Raw genomic sequence first — 20,503 nt, 5'->3', positions numbered from 1 at the left:
GGTCGTGGTTACACTCCCCAATGTATTATGATGGCTGTATTAGGTCGTGGTTATATTCCCCAATGTATTATGATGGCTGCATTTGTTAGGTAGTAGTTACAGTCCCCAATGTATTATGATGGCTGTATTAGGTCGTGATTACATTCCCCAATGTATTATGATGGCTGTATTAGATTGTGGTTACACTTCCCAATGTATTATGATGGCTATATTAGGTCATGGTTACACTCCCCAATCTATTATGATGGCTGTATTAGATTGTGGTTACACTCCCCAATGTATTATGATGGCTGTATTAGATCATTATGGTTACACTTCCCAATGTATTATGATGGCTGTATTAGGTCATGGTTACACTCCCCAATATATTATGATGGCTGTATTAGGTTGTGGTTACACTCCCCAATGTATTATGATGGCTGTATTAGGTCATGGTTACACTGTGGTTACACTCCTCAATGTATTATGATGGCTGTATTAGGTCATGGTTACACTGTGGTTACACTCCTCAATGTATTATGATGGCTATATTAGGTCATGGTTACACTCCCCAATATATTATGATCTGGAACCTGAAGCACTTTTGTTGCATGCTGATTCAATTGTATTCAATTAAATTTTGCTGCATATATTTGTTTACATTTAATCATACCCGGCATGTTTATAAAATTTCAAGAAGGTTGTTTCATTATTTAATTAATAATCTTTCATTTATGTTATAATTTTCCTAATAAAATTATAAGCATAGATGTTTTCTTTTCTTTTGCTGCATTTCTTTTAGAAAATAAAACCAATATATTTTGAAAATTTCTTAAGTGATTTAGACTTTTGATGAAAATGATAGTATTAGGTAGACATCAGTATTTAGATAACAAATCTTCTGAACTGGACTGCCAATCTCCTGGATTGGAAACTCAAATCTTCTGTACAGTGGTAAGCCTCTTAAATGGTCCCCCTGACCAGTGGTCACCTGCATTTTACAGCAAGAATCCTTTGGCACTAATAAGTTGGGTTAAAAATGTACCCTACTGGGCTCTCACCCCTATAACAATGCCAGTGGTCAGCATATTAATGCAAAAAATCATAAAATGTACCCCTTTTGATCATAGACATAATGGGCTTACAGATGGAGAGCGATTATAGTTACAGCCAGATGTTTGTATACCAATTTATTTAAAAGATTTTTCATCGGTTTTCTGTAATTGACATAATTATTATTGTTTTAAAAAACATTTATAATGTTTTGTCAAATTTATTGCAAATCATTCACATGATTTTTAAATAAAAATATTAATTATTTTAAAATTTGGTATCTTTCTTAATTGAGATGCACTTATTATATCTGTGTCATCCCCTCTAGAAAGGCTACCTTCTTATAAGGCCACTATCATGCCACAAAATAGGTTACCTTATAAGTGGGGGACCACAATATTGACAATTTGATTTTCAAATAAGTGAACATTATTTCAATCTGTCGACCACATCTTCATCTTTTTCAAGATAATACAAAAGTGTAATCACAAGAACAGTAAGAGGAAAACAGACTCATGAAGTAATCGCTAGAATAGTAAAAGGAAATCAGACTCATGTTGTAATCACAAGAACATTAAATCAGACTCACACTGTAATCACTAGAACAATAACAGCAAAACAGACTCATGATGTAATCACTAAAACACTACAGTGAGTAACAGGAAATCAGACTCACATTGTAATGACAAGAACAGTAACAGGAGTAAAGACTCACATTGTAATCACATGAACAGTAACAGGAAAACAGACTCACATTGTAATCATAAGAACAGTAACAGGAAAACTGACTCACATTTTAACTACTAGAACATTAAATCAGACTCACATTGTAATCACTAGAACAGTAACAGGAAAACAGACTCACATTGTAATCACATGAACAGTAACAAGAAATCAGATTCACATTGTAATCACACAAACAGTAACAGGAAATCAGACTCATGTTGTAATCACATGAACAGTAACAGGAAAACAGACTCACTGTAATCACAAGAATAGTAACAGGAAATCAGACTCTCATTTTAATCACAAGAACAGTAACAGTAAATCAGACTCACATTGCAATCACAAGAACAGTAACAGTAAATCAGACTCACATTGCAATCACAAGAACAGTAACAAGAAATCAGACTCACATTGCAATCACAAGAACAGTAACAGTAAATCAGACTCACATTTTAATCACAAGAACAGTAAATCAGACTCACATTGCAATCACAAGAACAGTAACAGGAAATCAGACTCGCATTGCAATCACAAGAACTGTAACAGAAAAACAGACTTACACTGTAATCACAAAAACAGTAACAAGAAAACAGACTCACACTGTAATCACTAGAACAGTAACAGGAACAGACTCATATTGTAATCACTACTCGAACAGTAACAGAAAAACAGACTCACAATGTAATCACTAGAAAAGTAACAGGAAATCAGACACACTTTGTAATCACAAGAACAGTAAATCAGACACATTGTAATCACAAGAATGAATATTTGACTTTTGGATCCATGTATAAATTAAATGAAGAAAAAAAATAAAGATTTATAACACATGACAAAAATGTACTGCTTATATATTATAATTTGTTGTCGACTTCTTTGCATGCAACAGAGAATTGCAAATATTTTAAAACTGAGAGATTCCAGTAAACCTCCTACAATACAGCTTTCTAATTTCCCATACGAAATAATTAGGCGGATTCCACCTGGAACTTAAGCAGACTCCAGGCGGAATCTGCCTAAATGTTAAAAATCTGGTTAATATAAAGGTGGACATGGAAAATTTGAGAAGTCAAAGATGAATCCATCTAGAGTCCGTCTAACTCTAAGATGGACTTTTGTCAAATTCCTGCTATAAATACATCTTTAGGCATAATTTTGGACTTGGTTGATTTTCCACCCACCATCTAGGTGGAATTAGGAACTTAGTCACTAACATCTATTATATGAAAGGAGGAATCTGGACTTAGTTTATTTTCTAACCAACATCTGGGCGGAATGAAGAACTTAGTGAGTCATTTACATCAGTTAAATAAGGCATAATTAGGACTTGGCTTTTGTGTGTCTGTAAAGTTAAATGACTGAAAATATAGTGATATTTTGTGATTGTTAAATATCACTGACAGTTCAATAAAAATATCAATAAGATATAATAAATTATTTATTGTTTCTTGTACAATTTGAATGATTTTCAGCAGCATTTATATTTCCTGTTTCTGATAGCTGTAATTTTATTGTTTATTTTGGGCACAATTTATAACTTCTTTCCACAGCTTTCCTTGTTACATTTCTTTTTCAAATTTGTTGTTCTTGTTGTATTTTTGTTTAACTTCAATTGGATTTAACTGCCCTCAAACAAGTTTTCATCTTGTTTTCCATTTTAAAACATAATTTCGCTTTTCTCCTGACCTGAATTTCCTCGATATGGACCCATTTTTTAAAATCGTCTCTGAAACATTTTTTTTTAATAATGCTCTATCCGGTCCCATTCCACAATGAGGTTTCAAATAAGTATTTGTTCCATTTATTGTTTAACAGAGGATCATTGTATAAAGCTTTCTGAATGGTCAAAATTTTGTAATTGCCCAATGAATCATCGCGTAACAGAAACTGATGGGAAAGAGCATGTTTGCTAAACATGGCGATTCAAATTTTCGAGCGGGACGAGAGAGTGAATAACCATTTGAAAAATGTGCAGCAATGAAAATACCCTGAACGCAAATTTGATGGGAACATAATTGGTCAATCTGTATGAAAACTGAACGCCAGGACAACCATTTTGCTTTTTGTGCCATAAAGAGCTTTACAGTAGTGGCTAACGTGCTAAATAGGACAGGGAATTGAATCGGGAATCAGGATGATTTCGAAGTTATACAACTCAATACTGATTAACTTCAGAATTTAAGGAGGGACAACATGTAGATCACTGGTGGGAATTGTTGCCAAATATCCATGTCTATCAAAGATAGCCATATCTTTGCGGAATTTTCTTGGCTGAAAAGTAGAATCTACTTTCAATCTCGTGAGGCATTATTGTGTATACTATCAAAATATTCTTGGTGTGTTGGGATTCATTGTAAAATAAGAGTAATTATATCATGATAAACATTTGTCACGGCTGCTTACAGAACAAGGACTAATTTGAGAGACCACAACAGCATCGTAGTTTGTGCAATAAAAAATCCAGTCTACAGTACAAGTGACATAAGGCAGGCTCCTAGCTTTTCTTCTTCTCATAATTCAAATTGTCTCAAATGGATGCTTTTCTGTAATTTTGCATTATTTTCACAGCGGAATTTTTCAATGCAGATTAATATTTTATATTTTATATATGTTTACGTGTTCACAGATGCCTGTGCATATGTTCCAGGCTTGATACTTTAATTTTTAAAACCACTTAATTATTTAGTGTCAGATACTTCATATCATGTTGTATATACTGTATATGTTGTACATCACATATAGAAGGCCTCAAGGTAGATTAGTTTTATAACTAATTGATTTACCTTCTCTAAATAAAGTCATTATTATTATTATTATTATTATTATTTTTATTAACTCCCATTTCTCTTGCCTTGGATGTCATATGATTACAACATCAGTATAATTGTTTTCATGCACACTTAAATATCACCTTGGTTAACAAAGTCCTGTTTAATTCATATCCATTATTTCTTTGAAACCTGCTGAAATGTCTGAAACACTAAAAAAACTTCAGTAAAATACTATATAATGATCAAAATTTTAGTGAAATCTTACAAAAGTTTTAGTCAATTTTTTTTGTGAAACCTCACAAATATTTCCAAGAAATTTGAGTGAGACCTCAACATAATTTCAATGAAAGTTTTGGTCCAAATATTTGTGAAATCTCACCAAACTTTGAAGTGAAATGAAAAATACTTAAGTGATGCATGTTGGATTAGATTTTGTATGCAAGAAAGAAAATGGCATTGCCCCTTAGGACAAGAAAAACCTAAATCTTATTTGATAATGTTTGTCAAAATGAAATTTATGATCCATTTTAAAAATTACTGTGAATATTTATCATTGATTCCCAATAATGCCTAAAAATCATTAGGCAGTTTAATAGAAATCTGAAGTATATTTTTTATGGTTTAGGCAGAAATTGCTTAAAAAACCCGTCTGAAATCCACCTTGACATTTTCATTATTGGATGGGGTTTCTGCAGGTATTTCCATCTAATTAGGCAGAAGTAAAGATTCCGCCAGTAACAGTAATTTGCATATTTCGAGCTATATTCCACCCTGAATCTGCCTAAAAGTGATAATAAGGGGAATCTAGGCTAAATAAGCGGAATAAACAGATTCCGCCTAGTAGACGGAATAAACAAATTCCACCTAGTAGGCGGAATAAACTAATTCTGCCTAGTAGGCGGAATAAACAAATTCCACCTAGTAATAGACAGACTAATTTGCATATTTCGGGCCGTATTCCACCCTGAATCCACCTAAAATTTATAATAAGTGGAATCTAGGCTTTAAGTGAAATCTGCTTTAAAATTCCACCTGGCATCTGGTTAAAGTCAGGGCGGAAGTTTTCATACAGGTTGGTTTAAAGCTTTCTTTTACTTACCATAGAAAAGTTAAATTTAGTGAGAATGTACCCTTGACTTCCATTGGTCTCTGAAAAGTAAAGAAATGTCAAATTAGATTAAAATTAACTAAGTGTATAGCCATGCAGGAAGTTTACACCCAAGATCAATAGTGAATGGAGAAGAAATGCAATGTTCATAAAAGATATGCAAAACACTTATTACCACCCCCACCCGCAGAACTGAAGAGTTATGTAATCTCATTAAACTACAGGTTTCTTTCGTGAAATGTCTACTCCCAATCTCACTGCATAATTTATTTTGAATTGCAGCCAGTGTCATGCATTGTGGGCACTCTTGATTTGTTTAATTAACATTGTTTCCTTTCACTCTCTAAGGTCACAACTGCTTAAGCTGGCACGTTACCAAACTGGTTTTATTTTTTTTTAAGCAATGACAATCAGTAATGGCCTTAATAAATGTGATGATCCAGATCATTTTGTCAGGGTCCCCCTGGATTTATGCACGGGGCTCCCTGTGAGCACAGCATTTGGAAATAAATTTTAAAACAGGTTTTACATGATACTGAACTTAACATTTTCTTCCATCACTTGAAAATTATGTTCTTTATATAGATATATTTTTGAAAATCACTGACATGCAGGACCCCAGTGAGCACAGAGCCCAATTGGGCCAAATCGGTCCAATCAGCCTTATTACAGCCCTGATGATAATGATATCACTTGGTAATCTTGGAAACCTGGTTCATCCTGCTAGCTAAGAAAGGCATTGGTGTCCAATCAAAGAAATCTGGATAAGGAACCTCTAGTAATTGACTTCCATAATTTATTTGCAAAAAACTCTTTTAATGTTGACAACCACTGCTGCCATCTATGTCTCATTATCTACTAGCAAATAAAAAATTATAATAATGTTCCTTTATGATAATAATAATAATAATTGCAATAACAATTACATGAATGGTGAGCAACTTCCTCACATAAATAAGCACTGCCTCCCTGCATCCCACCCCTGTCCCATAATGTAGACATATATGCCACCTGTCCAGGTAATGTTGAGGTCCCCCCTCCCCCACAAAATGAATAATAATATTTTTTCAAGCTATTTGGGATTAGAAATATAAGATAAAAATACCAGTGATCCCCCCCCACACACACCCTACCTCAAAAAGTTAATAGTCACTGGTGGGGAGGGGGGTTTACAAGAAGTGTGAACAGATGAGAGAAAGATGAAATGATTGATAGATGGACAGAAAAGGTGATTACTATAGGGATACTGCACCTTGGGGAGGGAAGCCCTCTTATGGGGATACTGCACCTTGGAGGTGGCCTTTTATGGGGATGTTGTAGGTTGAAGGGGGTCTCTTTATGTCACAGTGACCAAGTTCTGGAGTGCAACAAATGTTCATCCAAAAAACACACACATTTCTGCTTTAGTGGAAATATGCGAATGTTGAAACAAGACCTGTATCCCAGACAAAGAGGATCGATAGATGCATAAATACATGCATCGACAGATGGATAAGGTGAATCCAATAAAATGCCACTAATTGTAGTCAGTAAACATTAAGTGGGCAGGAAACAAAATATGATAGGTAATTCAACTTACCTATGTTGTCACCATCATCCCAGTAAAGTTCACCCTCTGCATTCCCAACAGTATTAGGGGCTATAATCAAACCAAGAGGGTTCTTGCGGCTGAAAAATGGAATTTACAACAGGAATATAGATTTATGACTTTATATCAATGCAAACAAAAGTGCTAAACAATTCTTAATCTGGCACAAGTGAGGAACTATCAGTCAAGGTGACTTGCCTCCTACAAATAACTATATGAAACTGAACATGTATATATGAACTCCTTTTGATCATGCTGCACAACTGACATAAGTTCAGATGCATCCTATAATAGATTTTGTAGACTGTATGATCAGCATATTTCATAGACTGTATGATCAGCATATTGTATGATCAGCATATTACTTACAGATACCGTATGATCAACGTATTACTTACAGAGACCATATGATCAGCGTATTACTTACAGAGACCGTATGATCAGTGTATTACTTACAGAGACCATATGATCAGCGTATTACTTACAGAGACAATATGATCAGTTACTTACAGAGACAGTATGATCAGTGTATTACTTACAGAGACTATGATCAGCATATTACTTACAGAGACCGTATGATCAGAGTATTGCTTACAGAGACTGTGTGCTCAGTCTCTACCTAGGTTTCAACCTATTACAGTGAAGATGAGGAAACAAAGTCAAATAATATATATGATGACTAGACAATGATGATTTCGATGATGACTAGACAAGGAAGGATGATATCATAACTTTATCAGACACTGAGTGTGTAATTTTGGGTTTTGTACCTGATGACCACATATAGTGATATATACAGAATACTTTGAGTCACAAAATTGTGGACTTGGCATTCATTCATAATTTTTAAAACATGTGGAATTGTAAAATATTATGGCATATTGTGAATCAGATCATTCTGAGCTGCTATTTTTGTACCAATATGTAACTTATAACTGGACTCATCACATAAGTGATTAAAAATGTCTAGTATTATGGATTTCCATGCATTTTATTACATGAAGATAAACAAGCTGTAAGTTGTCAATTTATTTTTGACACATTCCATTCAATAATATAATTCTATTTTACACTAGATTTGTCTTCATTTTTCTTATCAATCTATTCATAAGAAAAATAAAGACAAACCCAGTATAAAATACAATTAGATCATTAAATAGAATGTCACAAATAAATAATATCTATCCAGAATCTCATGTTATAATATAATTATGTATTGTCAGTCTAAGAGTCTCATGTCATTATGCTGCCCATAATAATAATAATAATAATAATGACCTTATTTAAAGAGGGTAACACAATTAGCTAAAAACTAATCTACCTTGAGGCCCTCATACAAAGGAATTTATTTATTTAAGCTGCATCTCTGAAGCCACTGGATATGTTGGGTTTGGAAGAAGGAAATAGAGTGGGCATTTCTAATCTCAGCTGGAATACTATTCCAGAGCAGAGTTCCAGAGTATTGGAAACTTTTTTTAAATAACTCCTTATTTGGTTTGGGAATTTTATACTGCTTGGTAGACATGGATCGCAGGTGGGGAGTATTACCAGGTAGCCTATACTGGAATAGTGATTGTAAATATTCAGGAGCACTATTCAGAGATATCCTGTACATTAACTTGGCTTTTCTCAAACAGATTCGGTCTTTAATAGGTAATATTTTTAACCTACCAGCTAAACTTTCCTTGCTTTCTTTCTGGATTGATATTAGCCCAAATGCTCTTTATTGAAGATGTGCCAGCTTTGCTATGTTTTTATCATTTGAATTACCCCATACTGTACTACAGTAGTCCAAATAGGGTTGTATGTAACTGTTATAAAATAGTTTCCTGTGCCTTTCAGGGAGAAAATGTCTTATCCTACTGAGAAGCCATAAACTTGAATTGACTTTTTTACTGGTATGTTTGATATGTTCAGTCCATGATAGGTTATTATCTACCAGAATACCAAGTAGCCTATCATGACAGACTATTTGCAGATTTGTATCCTTCCATGTCAGACATAGTTCATCACTATCAAGATTTGTCCTTCTTTGCCGTGTTGAGATAAGTAATATTTTAGTTTTACCAGTATTTACCACCATGCCATTACATGTGCACCAGTTTTCCAGTTTGTTTAGTGCATTCTGTAAAGAAATTTCGAGCTCATGCTTTGTGTTTTGGATGTCTGACAATGTTGTGTCATCTGCATAGAGATCTGTAGATGATATTGAGTCTTTTAGTAAAAGTGGTAGGTCATTAATAAATAAAATGAATAGTAGTGGACCTAGAATTGAGCCTTGTGGTACTCCATATCTAATTGTTTCAGGTTCAGACAGAACATTATTTATGTAAACATGTTGTGTTCTCTCATTTAAGTATGAAGTAAACCATCTAATTGTTCTTTCATCACACTGGTAGATTTTCAGTTTCTTCAAAAGGATTTCATGATCCACCATGTCAAAAGCTTTCCTGAAATCTACAAATACAGTTCCTATTATTCTACCTTGGTCAAGTGCTTGAAGCCATTTATCAGTTAGGGAGATCAAGGCAGTCTCACAGGAATGGTTCTGTCTAAAGCCTGATTGATTTGGGTGTAACAGCAAGTGTTTTGTTAAATATGACATGAATGAGTCATGGACATGTTTTTCAATCAATTTTGACAAGTTTGGTAGTATTGAAATTGGTCGGTAGTTATCAGCATCATCCTTAGAACCAGATTTGTGAATAGGAGTTACTTTTGCAGTTTTCCATATTTTGGGGACAGATGAGGTTGCAATACTTAAATTAATTATGAATGTTATGCTATCTACAATAGCAAAGGCAGAAGATTTAATGAGTCGTGGACCAATCTGATCAAGTCCTGTAGCTTTCTTGGTATCAAGTTCACTGAGACATTTTTTAACAAAGTTTTTTGACACGGTGGGATAGAGAAACATACCTCCTTTGAGATTTTACTGCTGCAGAACTTTTTCAGTTCATTAAAGTTGTTTTCTATCACTGGCTCTTTTAACTTTGTGGTAATGTTGATGAAAAAATCATTGAAAACATTTGCAATGTCAGTTTCATCAGTGACTATGGTGTCATTTACCAGAAGTGAGTGAATTTTATTTGTCTGTTTTTTGTGCGTTCCTCCAGTGAGTTCATTGAAGACTTTCCAAATGGAGTTTGTGTTGCTCTTTTTGTTTTCAAGCAATGATTGATAATAAGTTTTTTTAGCTTTTTTGATCATACTTGTTATTTTATTTCTCCATACTTTATATTGTGCATGGTTTTCCATAGCCTTGAATTTGTCTCATGTTTTCATAGCATCTAGGATTTCAGTAGTAAGCCAATTAGGTTGAATATCTGTCTTTACTCGATGTACTTTCAGTGGTGCATGCTTAGATACTACATCCATAAATAAGTCAGTCTACACCCTCATGGCTTCATCTATGTCATCCAAATTTTGGATCATACTCCATGGAACTTTATATAGGTCGTTGAGAAATTGTTCTTCATTAAAAGTTTTGAACGATCTGTAAGTGATCGTTTTATGTGTATTTTTCTTATTTTTCTTGCATTTAACCTTTCTTGTCAAAAAAGTAGGATAGTGGTCACTAAGACCAACATTTGGTACATTAACACAAGCCACATTGTCTGGTAGGTTAGTATAAATGTGATCAATAAGAGTGCTTGATTTTTCTGTTACCCTTGTAGGCTCATTTACCAGCTGGTCTAGGCCTAATGATTCAATAAATTCCATCCAGTTGTTCCTTATTTGAGTATTGAGAAGGTCCTTATTTATATCTCCGAGTATATATGTTTCTTTCTCCTGTGCTAGAACATTTTCTATTTGTTTCAAAAAGTTATCATTCCAAAATGCTTTGGAGGAAGGTGGTCTATAAATGAAACCAGCTAGGAAAGATTTTGCATTATTTTGAGTCGCCTTTTTACATTTACATCTTCCCTAATGTATACAACAAGACCCCCACCTGCTGTCTCTCTGTCCCTACGAAATGGTTTATTGTAGCCTTGACAGTGAAATAGATCATCATTGTGGTTAGCATTTAATTTGGTTTCAGTGAGTCCTAAAACATGTAATATATTATTTTCCATGGAAGACAACATTAACTTAATCTGGTCTATCTTTCCCACTATACCTTGTACATTTAAGTGACCTATGTTAAAACCTTTTGTATTTAGTTTCATATCAATTACATGTATGTCATCATGCAATGGGGTACTCACTGAGATTGTCAACATACTACTTTTATCATTCTGACATCCTATTTCTATATTTAAATGTTCATATATATTAGCATCTTCAAAGTCACACACAAACCCTGAAAATCCATTTACATTTGCATCTACAATAGTGTCCATTGAATAGTAGAGTCAAGAGTCCCACTGGGTACATTTAGTTTTTTTGTAAATGAAGCGTTGGCACTCTCCTCTTTGCCAGCTTCCTAATATGTATACATTGATGGACAAAGTCTTTGTTTGTGTCCATATTTATGGCACCTAAAACACTCGATCTGTTTGCCATGATGGCATACCTGTGTCATGTGCCCAGTTTCTCCACAGTTAAGACAACACTCTTCATTAAAGTGCTTGAAAATAGGGGCATACATGTTAATATTTCTCAGTAGCTGAGAGGTTCCTTTTCTGCTTAGATGAATTTTGTCTCTGTGGTAGAGACTAAGGTTGACATCCTGATTCTGAATGAAGAAAGATTTGTATTGTGGAATGTACTGTAGGTTGAAATCTTCACATAAGTCAATTATCAGATCATATATTTCTTTGGCCTTGGTGTCCACACGAGGAGGTAGTCCTGATATCATTAATTTACATGTATTTGGGCTGCAATATCTAGCAGCATACAATAAACTTTCAAAATCTGTTTTGAGTTGATTTAGTGACCTTCCCTCACAGGCATTATTTCCACCTACTAAAATAATAATTTGTTTGTATTTGGTTAGGTCACTGTTCATTATTCTGTCAGTGATGTTGTTGATTTTTGCACCTCTTAAAGTCTGTACATCTGCTTTAAAAAGTCTCCTTGGTATTATACTTTTCAAAATTGAGGAGCCAATTATTAGAGTCCTATCTTTTCTGGCTTGTGACGTCGTGTGTTGGACTCTGGATTGTATTTCTGACACATATCTTGGAGGAAGGGGTGGTGAAATTGGTGTTTCAGTTGTGTGAATTACTGTTGTTGATTCTGACACATTTGTCTGAGCACTGGGAAATGCAGTTGTTGGTGAAGGTAACAGACTTGTTTGAACTGCGGGACATGGATGTACACTTATTGCTGTTGCAGGTGTGTCACATGACTGAGAGGGGGATACTGTTGTCTGCAATGCAGGATTACTTTGGGCATCAGTTTTTATTTGCATGGTCATTTTACATTTTCTTTTGGCTGGTACTGGGATTGTCTGTGTCTGAGCATCTGATACTGTTGATATTTGGGAGTCTGTCTGAATTGCTGTTTCACATGAGGTTACTTGCTCATTAACCTTTCCCTGTGCTGATTTAATAGCATGTAACTGTAGTTTTAATTCTTCGATTTGGGTCTCCAATTTCCTAATTGTTTTTTGATGTACACACATGAAGAAATCATTAAGGCTTAAGCCATCACTGCTGTGGTCATGATTTATGGAGCGTGTAATTGCCTGACACTCTGGAGGGGTGTTAATTTTATTGCCTGAGTCATTTAGGTCAAAAACTTTAGGAACTGTTTCATGTTTGGTACTACATCTAGTTACTGGTGTAGATGTCAGCATATAAATGCCTTTAGCATGGGTATTCTCATCCTGTCTACATTTACAGATAATATGATCTAACCATGTGAGACTGTTCAGCCCCTGTATAATTGTAAGACACATGTTGTTTTATACAATGTAGCTGTCACAGTGTTTTTCTCTTGTGTTCTGTAGATAATACCATTTTGTACACTTGAACTGCATGAAGTCATGCAAGGTTCTGAATCCAATATCTGTTTTACAAACTCAAACTTTTGTGGATCTATATTCACAGTGATACTGTATTTATTATGTTTGACCCTCAAGAATTCTGGAGTGTCAGCCATAATGGATAATTCCAAATCATCATCTGCACCATTGTTTTCATTTTTATTCTGAACATGACTTTCCTGCATGGGATTATCTGTGTGGCTCTGATCTTCAGGTATATCAGACATACTAAAGCCAGAGAATGATGCAGAAAAGGCTGAGCTGAGTGTGTTGAGTAAGGAACCTACAAGGCTGGTATTTAAATATGTTTCCATGATTCTGATATTTTCAGCTTGTTCACAGCAGTGATAGCAAAAGTATATCAGATCCTTATTTATGACTAGCACATATCCATAAACTTTTGAATGAAACTTGCATAATGTGTTTGAGTTGGTATCAACTGAAGTTCAGATATGGTAGGTGTAGTTCAATTTCAAGTATATCCACTTTGGTAGCCATCTTGGATAGCCAAAAATCCTTTGTTCTGAACAGGTTTCCAAATTCACTTGAATACATGAACATGTGCACATAAAATTTCACTTACACTAACTTAATAATGTCATAAATCCACAGTATAAGTGATGGCTACAGGTATTAGCATATTTAACACCAGTTTTTACACCAAGTTCATGGAGTTGAGTGGAGCTGTGTTAAGACCATATATACATGGCAGCCATCTTCAAAAATCAACCATAAAAGTGCCTACCATTTCTCCTTGATCTAATGCTTTCAGCCATTTATCAATCAAAGATACAAGTGCAGTTTCACAGGAGTGATTCTGGCAAAAGCCAGACTGATTATCATGAATAAGATCATAAGTGTTTAAATAGTTGAGAAAAGAATCATGTACATGTTTTTCTAGTAATTTGGAGAGACAAGGAAGGACAGAGATGGGCCTGTAGTTATTTACATCATCTTTTTTTGTTCTTGCTTTATGCAATGGTATAACCTTGGCAGTTTTCCATGTTTGTGGAACTGTATTAGACCTAATACTTTCATTGCAAATGAAAGTTATACTCTCTAAAACTGCAGGTGCAGCTACCTTTAGTAGCCTTGGTCCAATGATATGAAGTCCTGTAGCTTTACAATCATCAATTTTTTTAAATATATTTCAACACAAATTCTGGACTCATTTCATGAATTTCAAACTTTACTGGGTATATTGTCTGGTAATTTTTTTGGGTACAAAAATGTAAAAGTCTCATGTTAGCATGTAGTATATGATTAGGTACTGTCTGTGAATCTCATGTTACCATGTAGTATATGATTATGCACTGTCTATGAGTCTCATGTTACCATGTAGTATATGATTATGCACTGTCTATGAGTCTCATGTTAGCAAGTAATATATGATTAGGTACTGTCTATGAGTCTCATGTTACCATGTAGTATATGATTATGCACTGTCTATGAGTCTCATGTTATCATGTAGTATATGATTATGTACTGTCTGTGAGTCTCATGTTACCATGTAGTATATGATTATGTACTGTCTGTGAGTCTCATGTTACCATGTAGTATATGATTATGCACTGTCTATGAGTCTCATGTTATCATGTAGTATATGATTAGGTACTGTCTATGAGTCTCATGTTATCATGTAGTATATGATTATGTACTGTCTGTGAGTCTCATGTTACCATGTAGTATATGATTATGCACTGTCTATGAGTCTCATGTTAGCAAGTAATATATGATTAGGTACTGTCTATGAGTCTCACGGTACCATGTAGTATATGATTATGCACTGTCTATGAGTCTCATGTTACCATGTAGTATATGATTATGCACTGTCTATGAGTCTCATGTTAGTAAGTAATATATGATTAGGTACTGTCTATGAGTCTCATGTTACCATGTAGTATATGATTATGCACTGTCTATGAGTCTCATGTTATCATGTAGTATATGATTATGTACTGTCTGTGAGTCTCATGTTACCATGTAGTATATGATTATGTTCTGTCTGTGAGTCTCATGTTACCATGTAGTATATGATTATGCACTGTCTATGAGTCTCATGTTAGCAAGTAATATATGATTAGGTACTGTCTATGAGTCTCATGGTACCATGCAGTATATGATTACGTACTGTCTATGAGTCTCATGTTACCATGTAGTATATGATTATGCACTGTCTATGAGTCTCATGTTAGCAAGTAATATATGATTAGGTACTGTCTATGAGTCTCATGGTACCATGTAGTATATGATTATGTACTGTCTATGAGTCTCATGGTACCATGTAGTATTTGATTATGTACTGTCTATGAGTCTCATGTTACCATGTAGTATTTGATTATGTACTATGAGTCTCATGATACCATGTAATATTTATAGGTTACTGCATTTGTATGGGAAAATATGAACGAGTTTTTCGGATGGAATACAAAGTGTCATGTTACCATGTAGTATTTGATTATATACTGTCTGACAAAACGAGTTCATATTTTCCCACACAAATGCAGTAACCTTTTTATTATATGCTCTTTTTCTTATTCAAACTAATTATAGGTATGATTATGTACTGTCTATCAGTCTCATGTTACCATGTGGTATATGATTATGAACTGACAGTTTAAAAGTCACATGTTACCATGTAGTATATGATTATGTACTGTAAGTTTAAAAGTCACATGTCACCATGTAGTCTATGACTATGTATAGCGCATGCATAATGTTTTATAGACTGCCTACTCAATTCGGTGGACATGGATAGAGAGCAGGGAATTAAGTGCCCACTATAAGTAGTGAAAATCCACTCAGCGCTGTGGATTTTCTCCACAGATTAGTGGAAATCCACTCAGGGTTGAGGAGTTTCTCCACAGATTAGTGGAAATCCACTCAGGGTTGTGGATTTTCTCCACAGATTAGTGGAAATACACTCAATCTAGTGGAAGTCCATCAAAGATTTTATTGCAGCAAAAGTGGATTTATGGTACCCCTTGCCAATTCTATTGTATTTGCTCTGCGAGTTGACACAATAAGCAAACAGATGGGAGAAACTCTGACACTGTAAACCTGACCCTGGCAATGGTCAATTTCATACCTTTACCTGTACAAACTACACAGTGGTAACATTTCTTTTGCATCATAATTCTTTCTAAAGTTTAGTCTACAAGAAAAATGTGGCATCAAATATAAAAATAAAAAATATGTATAAGCTATGGTACAAATTTTTTTTTGGGTACTTTGACCCTTAAAACTTGAGAATAACTTTGCTTATGAGAGAGTACAAACATTTTATAACTGCATGGAATTGTGTACACTGTATTGACTGTTGCACTCTACCAGTAGCCATTCATGTCAGAAAAGAAGTGATTTCAATTTTAGAAGTTTCTTTCTGTCCTGACATTTTTTAATGAATCTACATGCATCACCAAGCACTAGCGGAGAGATGACATTCTTACTTTTAAGTCAGTTGCTATGCTGGCTAATGCAGTTTCCTGCCTTGAGTCAACAGCAATCAGTCAGGTCAGTCCCTACATGTACATGTTTAACATCAAGCTTCAGTGTTTCAGAATTTTATTTTGAAGCATCCAAATGCAACATTGGCCACTAGCTGCTTTCATTGTCACTTTTTTGTGAACCTATCTTCAACCACCCGCTGAGGAGTGACATTTTTACTGTGAAGTCAGCCAACATGCTTGCTAACAATGACCAATCAGAAAGGCAATGAGTTTCAATATTATAATTTAGCATCAATGTTCCAAAAGAAACAGTAACTTCTGAATGAAAGTGGTTTTTGTTGTTTATGGATAAAAGAATCCTTGACTTGCAATATTGACTAAGAAACATAATTAAGTTGCAATATTATCAAATAAAATTGGTTTCTTAAGTGGTATATAAAACAAACCATATACAATTTTTAGTATCCTCCTTAATCATTCAATACAGTATATACGATAAACTTTTGTCCCAGCAGATAAAAAGCTATGACATGTTTACCACAGCTGTATCACATTACAGGATTTATTTTTTATAAACAAAACCTGCATCTTTCTTAGAAATAAATTTTTTTCATGTAAGCATGAGAGAGAGAGATTTAATGAACCATAACTTTTGATTAGTGTTACCCAAAGCTTTTTATCACTGACATGGAAAATGGCATCAATAATTAAAGAGTATTATATTAAAATTAAGACAAATGGCTCAAGATAAATAGGAAATAATAAGGATTTACAAAATCCTATACACCTCCAGTTCAGAGTAGTTAACCTAAGTTCTCCCAGTGATACCTGTTTAAAGCCATGAAAAATACGAAACTATGTATTAATAGCAATCAGTGCAATTAGAGAGAGCCTTGATAAACACATGGTTTGGCCATTCTAAGCAATCTTGATATACACATATTCAGCTGATGCAAAATAAAGATCAGAAAGTTATGCAATGGATGCAGGAAGAGGTATATGAACAAGAAGGAATTCCACTTAGATAAAGCTAAAACAAAATGAGGCTATTTTGACTGTACAGCGTAAACAATTCTACCTACTGCAAATACCCATTTCACGATGAAGTTTGCATAATAGTATGCATTTCAACTTAATTGCAAAAGATGAAATAGAATGGATGTACTGGAGAAATTACATAATAAATTGTGTTATTAACCTGCCAGTAGTGTACTTTCTTATTTTCTTATTTTGGCCATAATTAACACATACAAACTTAATGCTTCAGAAGTTTAATAGATGGAAAGTCAAATGAGTTCGCATTGGCCTTAATGGTGCACAATAGGGACTTACAACCTCTGAAGCCAGAACAATCCATGGTGACTGCTATGTCCTGTCTGTGACAGACATAGCACGAAAATGATTAAGTCCACCATTCTAACGAGGCTTTTCCATAAAATGTGATGGTTTAAGAGTCTCATGTTACCATGCTGCCTTTGAATTAGATAGTTTTTAATAACCTTTATTTTAATTTTCATGTTAGAATAAAATCAGAAAGCATTCCTGGAAAAATAATAGTATAAAATCATCATAATAGAAGTTTACTGACTTGGTAAATGAATAAGAGGTTGAGCAATATGTACTGATGTTGCCGATAAGGACTCACAGTTTTTGTGTCCCATGACAAACATTTATTATGGTGGTCTTGAGAGTCCAACTTCTACTGATCAAATATCCACTTTTATGTGATACAACAAATGGGAAAGATGTTTGCTTAATACATTATAAATAATCTTCCTTGTCTAACAATGAAGTAATGTAATTCAATTATAAATAATTTCCCTTATCTAACAATGCAGTAAAGGATGAATAATCTCCCTTATCCAAAAATCAAAGTAAACAATAATCTATTTTCAGTGGGAATGGTTGGTATCTGGATAAATATTAGGCTAATACTTTTGTACCACAGCTTTACAATATGACATAAAGGTATTGAATTTCATACCTGTGTACTGTACAATATGACAGATAGCCAAAGTTTCATACTGTGCACTATACAATATGGCATATAGCTAGTGTTTCATACCTGTGTACATATTATACAATATGACATACAGCTATACCATTTCATACCTGTGTATTAGCTGTACAATATGATGTATAGCAATAGTGTTTCATGCCTGTGTACTGTACAATATGACATAAAGCTATAGTGTTCCATACCTGTGTACATATTGCATAATATGACATATAGCTATAGTGTTTCATACCTGTTTATTAGCTGTACAATATGATGTATAGCGATAGTGTTTCATACCTGTGTACTGTATTATTAGCTGCATCTTGTGTTGGTAGAATATAACCACCTCTAATATATAATGGTAAGAAATCTCTGGGTACATTCACTGTCATCATCCTTTTACCTGTGATTTCATTCCCCTACAAAAAGAGGAATCCATATCATTACTATACAGACACACTTTCCTAAATGTTCTAAAACCAAAATGATATATGTCAAATGGTTTGTAGAAGCAGTTGGAAAAATTATCAACCAGATAGAGCTTCAAATATAAATGACTATATTACATCAATTAATGTTGAGATCCCTGTAATCCATTATAAACTAGGTTTCTGAAAATTTGGGAAATGTGTACATGCCTTGTATAAGGTATGTCTAACTGCTAACAATGTAGACCCAGTTCTACTGACACATAACAAACCAGTAATCAGGGTCAATGTAGACCCAGCTCTACTGACACAAAACAAGCCAGCAGTCAATCAGTGTCAATGAAGACCCAGCTCTACTGACACATAACAATCCAGCAGCCAATCAGGGTCAGTGTAGACCCAGCTCTACTAACACATAACAAGCCAACAGTCAATCAGGGTCAATACTGTTTATTCAAGTGAACAGCAAATTAAAACCAATTAGCCATCAGTCAATCAGTGTCAATGTAGACCCAGCTCTACTGACACATAACAAGCCAGCAGCCAATCAGGGTCAGTGTAGACCCAGCTCTACTTACACATAACAAGCCAGCAGTCAATCAGGGTCAATGCTGTTTATTCAAGTGAACAGCAAATTATCCAGATTTGATGCTACTTGATGCAATACCATCTTATCTTGGTTGGAGACTTAACCTTTTGAATATAACATCAATTGACCTCTTCCTTGTCTTAACTGTAAGTTATCTACAAAAAATTAGATAAAATAATCTAGAACTCAAGAAGTTATTTTCTGGAAAAAAATTTTATTCTTTCAACCTCAGTGACCTTCATCTTTGATTTATTGACCCCAAAAATCAGTAGCTATCTTGTTTGTCTCAACCATAAGCATTCCACAAAATTTGGTCATGGTTTGCACTGCATGACTTGAGTTATCTGTGGAATCCTTTTCATTCCTGAAGACCACTGACCTTGACCTTTGACCTCTTAGCCAAAAAAAACAATAGGTGTTTCCTTGTCTGAAATGCAAGCCAGCTATAATGTTTAATCACAACTTGAAGTTTAAAACTTGAGCAGGTTATGAAAATCATTTTTTTCTTTCTTTCAGTCCATATGACTTTGACTTCTAATCTTTTCTTGCACAAAATTAAATTAAAAAGTGTCTTTCTTGTCTCAAATGCAAGCTGGTCACAAAGTTTGGTCAAAGTAGGTGGCAAAGAACTCCAAATATAATACAGAAACCATTTCTTTTCCTAGAGTCATTGTAACCTTCATCTTTGACCTATTGATCCAAAAATCAGTTGTTATCTTTCAAATCTCAACTGCAAGCCATAAACAAAGTTTAGTCAAGGTATCTGATATGCAAATCAAGTTATTGTGCAGAAACAGGTTTCCTTTGTCAGTCCATTTAAGCTTGATTTTTGAACTTTTCAGCCCAAAATCAACTGGTTTCTTTTTTTGCCCCATAAGCAG

At 34.3% G+C, this 20,503-nt stretch overlaps 1 protein-coding gene across 3 annotated transcripts in view; it reads right to left on the bottom strand.

Moving 5' to 3' along the window:
* LOC149806562 (maltase-glucoamylase-like) overlaps positions 1–20,503 on the bottom strand; it is a 353,277-nt gene that overhangs the window by 10,107 nt on the left and 322,667 nt on the right. For all 3 annotated transcript variants that reach the window (XM_089954672.1, XM_089954663.1, XM_089954683.1), the window contains 3 exons: positions 18,903–19,024; positions 7,217–7,305; positions 5,629–5,678 (listed from right to left, as the gene is read on the bottom strand). In XM_089954672.1, the coding sequence (XP_089810798.1) occupies positions 5,629–5,678; positions 7,217–7,305; positions 18,903–19,024 (261 nt within the window). The remainder of the gene's footprint in view (positions 1–5,628; positions 5,679–7,216; positions 7,306–18,902; positions 19,025–20,503) is intronic.

The sequence above is a fragment of the Sinohyriopsis cumingii genome, chromosome 1 (genome assembly GCF_028554795.1).
Source record: "Sinohyriopsis cumingii isolate HCF-2022 chromosome 1, ASM2855479v2, whole genome shotgun sequence".
Taxonomy (NCBI): Eukaryota; Metazoa; Mollusca; class Bivalvia; order Unionida; family Unionidae; genus Sinohyriopsis; species Sinohyriopsis cumingii.
This window is presented reverse-complemented; position numbering and strand designations above follow the sequence as displayed.